Raw genomic sequence first — 5,964 nt, forward strand, 5'->3', positions numbered from 1 at the left:
TTTTTTTCAGGATTAGTTCAAAAGAACATTTATTAAAAATACAAAGCTTTGATACATTTAGATAGATGTATATGAACAATATATGAAAACTATCAGGTTCATTTAACTTGTTTTTACTTCAAACAAGACTACAATACTGATTAAGAAAGTGATTTTTGTTGTACATTTGACTAGGAACTACATTTATTATCATCAGGGTGGCTACTTATTAAACAGACGTGTGAACCTTGTCACCTCAAAAAGCCCTTTTGATAAATAAATGGAAAACAAGCCTGAAAACTGTCTAAACAGTGCAATGAGACAAATGTGTGTCAGTGTCAGTGCTGTTGAAAGAGTGCTTGTTCTCCACTCAGCACAATGTTACCATTGACCCTTTTCTCCTGGTCAGAAGTCAGAGGGCAGTAAACAGCCAAACAACTTCTCCAAGTTAAAAATCACAGCGGTTCGTAATGTGCGTTGTGCACTATGTCTCTATGGAGCTCTTGTTGGTCCTGGTGTTTCCTCTCATTCGCCCTAGCTGTCAACACAGGGCAATCCTCATCAGCCCCAGATTTCTCTGGTAAGTGTTTTTCTCGAATTTTGTGGCTGTGATAGAGGAAATACTGCATGCTGTCTTGGAGCGTAACTCCCAAAGGAAAGAGAACATTCCGTATTTTGTCTTTTACATAGTCTTTGTCAACAATCTGTAGAGCATCAGCTTAAGAGAGATGGGTGTCCCTTCCTCTTCTATTGTTTGAGCACAATCCATATTGGAAGGCAAGGCAACATTAACCCATTCTGAACCAAAGACAAACATTTTGTGTTGAAGATGGTTGACAAAGTGTATAATATGTTTGTGGCAAATACACTAATCCACAAATATAAGTCCAACAGCAGTGTTTATATGTCGTATGTAAAAAGTCAGAAAAATGTATTCATGCATTTTATATTTTGATTACTTCAGGCATTTCAGTGACACATGTTGGCTTCTTGATTTAATTGTTTCTGATTGTGTTTCTGTATCTCCCCCCTATACAATACATAATGGCTTCAAGAGTGATAATCAGCCAAGAATAGCTCATTGTGTTTATTTGTGAGTGTGTCTGTGCCTGGCACTGCATAACAGAGGGCTCTACAGATGCAGAATGGCCTAACCCAAGAGAGACAGAGAGAGGTACGGTACGGGCCAGACATTACCCTTGATCCAGTTCCTTCTCATTGAATACTCATAGATACGGTCCAATGAAGGAACATACTGAATAGGCTAGGGCATGTTAAAAACATGACAAGCTTGAAACCTGAGCTGTGTGGAAAAGTGGAGGATAAGAAAGAGAAAATGCATCTAGAGAGGGAAATGTTCTGTTCATGTTGTCCAATTCATAACATTTAAATCTCAAATGTGCAGTGCAGACCGCTTTCAAATCATTTAGGGGTCATTTCCTCTGACTACATGGCTGTCCCTGACCTCTTCCTCTCTCTTTCACTGCAGAAGTTGAAATATAACATTTTCAAAAGAAACAATAAATTAATAGCAACTTAACTTGAAATTTAAATTTAATTGACTTTTCAAACTTTTCATTGATAAAGTTGATTTATGATTGTCTATAGATCTTTTTTAGAATCACCAAAATAATTGTATTTTTTTATTTGATACCAAACGTGCTTAAAACACTGAAATATTTTAATAATACTTGGCCTATCAAGAAATTATTTTATTTTATTTATTCAATTACCATCCAGCCCCATAAAACATTATTATTAATGTTTAATAAACAATAAGAAACATTATTAAGTTAATTATTAATAAACTTTTATTAATAACTGCATAGGCACACCAAGGGCAAAATTATTATCATTTCATTTTATTTTATTTTCCTGTCCTGGGTTCCCTATGGAGGGATTATTGGGTCAGATTGAAAACTAAAAGTCTAAAACTAAAAGTCTTAAACAAAAACTAAAAGTCTAAATTTGAAACTAAAAGTCTAAGTCGAAACCTTCATTACAGTGTGCTCCTTAGCACTGGGAGCTCCCTCTGCTGTCCATAAGGTGCCTCTGCACACCAGCCATTTCAAACCCAACCTCCAGTATTTGGGCCCCGCCTCCTTATTTGCATACACTCCTCAATCCTCAACCCTCAAATGCCCAATCCTAAATCCCCAAATTCCCAATCCTAAATCCCCAAATCCCCAATCCTAAATCCTAAATGGCTAAATGATTAAATGCCCAATCCTAAATACCAAATTCCCAATCCTAAATCCCTAAATGCCCAATCCTAAATCCTAAATGGCTAAATGACCAAATGCCCAATCCTAAATACCAAATTCATTTTCGACTTAGACTTTTAGTTTTCGACTTAGACTTTTAGTTTCAAATTTAGACTTTTAGTTTTTGTTTAAGACTTTTAGTTTTAGACTTTTAGTTTTAAATCTGACCCAATAATCCCTCCATAGTTCCCGACCCACCAGTTGGAAATCTCTGTTATTGTATAACTGTATTCGTAAGATAAAAACAGCACTCATAGTACCTAAGAAGACATCATAATGTCAACTACATTTGCATTTGCAAGAAAAGATAAGTGCGGGAGTTGGTTTGTCCATTGTCACATTGCTCGATTTACACTATAAGTGTACAATTGTGGTCAACAATGCTGTTGTGTAGTGGGTTCTCTAAATGCATTTACAATGCCTTGTCTGTATGCTGAGCAGTGCCTTTACTCAGCAACAGTGATGCTCATCTGATGTTTAGACCACTTTAAAAGCTGTCTGCGTACATCAATTTTTCCCCTTAGATTACCTCCACAGGATCCTGAAGAACCACACTGCCCATGCATGTGATGGAGAGATGCTGACCATCAGATGCCCTACTAGAACATCTGTGGCTGTCCTCTCAGCGTTTTATGGACGCCGTGTCCCGAGTCCATATCTATGCCCACACGCAAACCCAAACATAACAGAGGAAAACACTGACTGTATATCGACCACAGCCATTCAGGTATCATTGATCTGCGTTTACTCATTCTTTAATTCTAGAGGCAAAAATCTCCATTATAAAACTCATAATGATTGATAATGAATTTCAGTCAGAATGTGTTTTCATGGTCAGAAAGTGATGTCTGAGTGCCAGGATCGATGGGAGTGTCAGATTCCTGTGGTGAGTCCTGTGTTTGGTCAAGATCCCTGCCCTGAAACCAGCAAATACATCATTGTCTCCTACAAGTGCAAGCCTGGTGAGACGCCTACTGTATATTGTGCTTCACTTTAGCGAGATTGTAACCGAGCAGCACATCAATGATTTTCCTTCTCCACAGAGCATCATCGCTCGAAAACTGTGTGTGAGAATGAGCGGCTGAAGCTGGCCTGTAAGAACGACACGGTTCTGGCCATCTATTCAGCCACGTTTGGCCACTTGGAGCACGACAGTCTTGAGTGCCCTCAAGAGGCTAAAACAAAAACGGACATAGGTCTGAGAATAAAATAACACACTTCTTCCATCTAGTGGGAATGTTTTGCCACAACAGAAGAGGCAGTAAAATATGTGTTCAAATTCATTTGATAAGATCATGGACATTCATTTGATGAGATCATGGTCATTCATTTGATGAGATTATGTTTCCTGTTAGAGTGCTTGTCTCCGTCAGCCTTGAGGAGGGTGTCAAGGAAGTGTCATGGCAGGACGAACTGCTCTGTGTTGGCTGATGCTCAGGGTTTTGGAGACCCCTGTTTCCCTGGCACCAGAAAGCATTTGCGAGTTTCCTTCACCTGTGGTGAGTTTCATTCGAAAAACTATGGTCAACTTATTCACTGTTGAAGCAGTCATAAAAACACTTTCTTTGTTGCTGTTGTGCATTTAAGTACCACGGTATCTACTGGAAGATGTTGGACGTGGAAACACAGATCCTTTCTTGCTCTCTGACTATACGCATGGTAAGAAAAAGGAGTCTATGGTGTAAATGTTCTTCATTGCTAAGCTAATTTTCATTGTATTAAACTGGCTTGTATTAAAAAGATGATTTTAACATAATAACTGCAACTTATTCCATGTGTTAGTATTGCAAATGAAAATATGACAGGAGAGATATACAATTGTGGTCAAAAGTTCACATGTACCTTGCAGAATTAGTAAAATGTTAACAATTTTAACAAAATAAGAGGGATCATAAAATGTTTCCAGCATCTTCTGCATATTTGAATCCTTTCCAGTGACTGTATGATTTTGAGATCCATCTTTTCACACTAAGCATTCATAAACAACTATTGCAAAAGGTGAAAACTGAAAACACTAATGCTAAAGAAGGCAACAAGATGCATTAACAGTCAACTTTTGAATGGGGTCATTTGTATAAATTCAGCAGCAAACATTTTTATTATCCGTCTTATTTTGTTAAAATTATTAACATTTTGCAGATTTTTTCAAGGTATTATGTAACATTTTGACCACAACCGTATGACTCATATAATATAACTGTCAGTCATTGGTTGTTGATGGTACTGCTGACTGCGGGATCCAATCCCCTCTCCCCCGCTTCACAGGAGGGTGGTATACTGGCCCCGGTGTGTCCAGACCACAAAACATTTTCACCAACTCTCTGGAAATCTTTTCCCAGATCCAGGGTACGTTAGATGTGTGGCCTGATCCCAGAATGTTCAAATGATTTGGTGCCATTTTTACGTAGTATTCACTTTACTTTTTTTTGGTTTTATTCATTTTTTAAATTCAAACATAAATGTTACAGTACATGTACCAGTAACATTAAAGTAATTTAAAAAATCAATGCAAAAACAGTTAATCTTTCTTAGTGGTTTGCTAACATCAGCAGTCAGCAATGGCCTTCTCATTTACTAAGTGTGGTAGCATTTTACTAATTACTTTTTTTAATCTCTTCTCCTCTTCATTGTTGAATGTATTGTTTATTACATTTTAAATGTTAATTTGGCCTCTCTTTTCCATTTCCCCAAGGTCTTCCGGAGACAGTGGCTTTATACTTTGTCTCTGGTATATGTGCTGGTCTGTTCTTCTTGCTGTGTTTGTTCGGTCTCAAATCCACCCTGATTCGAGATCTGAAAGACTTGGCGTCTGAGCTAGGAGATGAGCTAAAGTCGTCCCACAGGTCACAGGGAGGACTAATAGATGATTTTGATGACGATGACGCCTCCTTGCGTTCTTCTTTTCGCCACCTCGCGCGCCCGTATCGCACGCCAGACATGTTCAACCAAGAGATGATAATGACAGTGGTTATGGAAGAAAGAAGGGATGAGGACAAACCTGAGATGCCAAATGGAGACATCTGGCCACATATCAACTCCAGCCCTTATGCCATGCACAAAATCAAAACCTCCTCTGCATGATCTTGATGTCCTCTGCCAATCTGATTGATGAATGTTTTCTTTGATAAAACAAACACTAATTATATTCTACTATTTAACATGAATGATAAGATTATATTGTCTGGATCTTAAATGCATAACAAGAATGACATCTGTGACATCCTTATCAAGCCCACCTGCTTGTGTTTTATGAATAGACTGTATTTATGTGTACATTTTCATGTATAATTCGAACTGGTTTAATAAATGAGCGAGGTGTGAGAGGTGTGATTTCTTTGGATGTTGTGCACATTGAAAATAAAATATATTTGCGTAGCCTACTTATCAAACACAGCCAACCAGGGATTTGGTTTGAATTTATATTGTGCTGGAATAAACTTACAAGTTGCAACATACTGTTTCTAAAGAAAACATTATGCAACCAAAAGGACATGAATCAGCCCTATATCCGTTTGATGGTCTATTTGGCATTTATAGAAAATGAATGGGCGTTTGACGAAGTCTCTGCTATGACAAATATTTAAACAATGCAGTGAACTATACTGTGTTTACAGTGAATATGCGAAAAAGTTGCGTATCTTTGACGTTCCCGAGCAGCGCAGAACACACCCAGTGATGTTGCTGCGTCCGGGAGAGCGCCATGATGATTACCTCGAAACTC

At 38.0% G+C, this 5,964-nt stretch overlaps 1 protein-coding gene across 2 annotated transcripts; it reads left to right on the plus strand.

The window, feature by feature from the left end:
- Positions 1 to 292: 292 nt before the first annotated feature.
- On the plus strand, positions 293 to 5,563 carry LOC311304161 (protein eva-1 homolog C). 2 transcript variants are annotated; one of them, XM_084431027.1, is made up of 8 exons: positions 293 to 559; positions 2,768 to 2,970; positions 3,082 to 3,205; positions 3,287 to 3,439; positions 3,599 to 3,742; positions 3,831 to 3,902; positions 4,509 to 4,589; positions 4,936 to 5,563. In XM_084431027.1, exons 1-8 carry the CDS (start codon positions 466 to 468, stop codon positions 5,322 to 5,324), a joined length of 1,260 nt encoding a protein of 419 aa, XP_084287153.1. In that variant the 5' UTR covers positions 293 to 465; the 3' UTR covers positions 5,325 to 5,563. The 2 variants fall into 2 exon arrangements, with proteins under 2 accessions (XP_084287153.1, XP_084287154.1); XM_084431028.1 differs by lacking the exon at positions 4,509 to 4,589.
- Positions 5,564 to 5,964: the final 401 nt, after the last annotated feature.

The sequence above is a fragment of the Rutilus rutilus genome, assembly GCF_951802725.1.
Source record: "Rutilus rutilus genome assembly, chromosome: 14".
In the NCBI taxonomy this organism is placed as follows: Eukaryota; Metazoa; Chordata; class Actinopteri; order Cypriniformes; family Leuciscidae; genus Rutilus; species Rutilus rutilus.

Bases quoted from the DNA above. Each gene is read 5' to 3' on its own strand.
- LOC311304161 (XM_084431027.1), top strand. From the start codon at position 466: ATGTCTCTATGGAGCTCTTGTTGGTCCTGGTGTTTCCTCTCATTCGCC. The intron at 560-2,767 runs GTAAGTGTTTTT...TTTTCCCCTTAG, and splicing joins ATCAGCCCCAGATTTCTCTG to ATTACCTCCACAGGATCCTG. The intron at 4,590-4,935 runs GTACGTTAGATG...CATTTCCCCAAG, and splicing joins AATCTTTTCCCAGATCCAGG to GTCTTCCGGAGACAGTGGCT.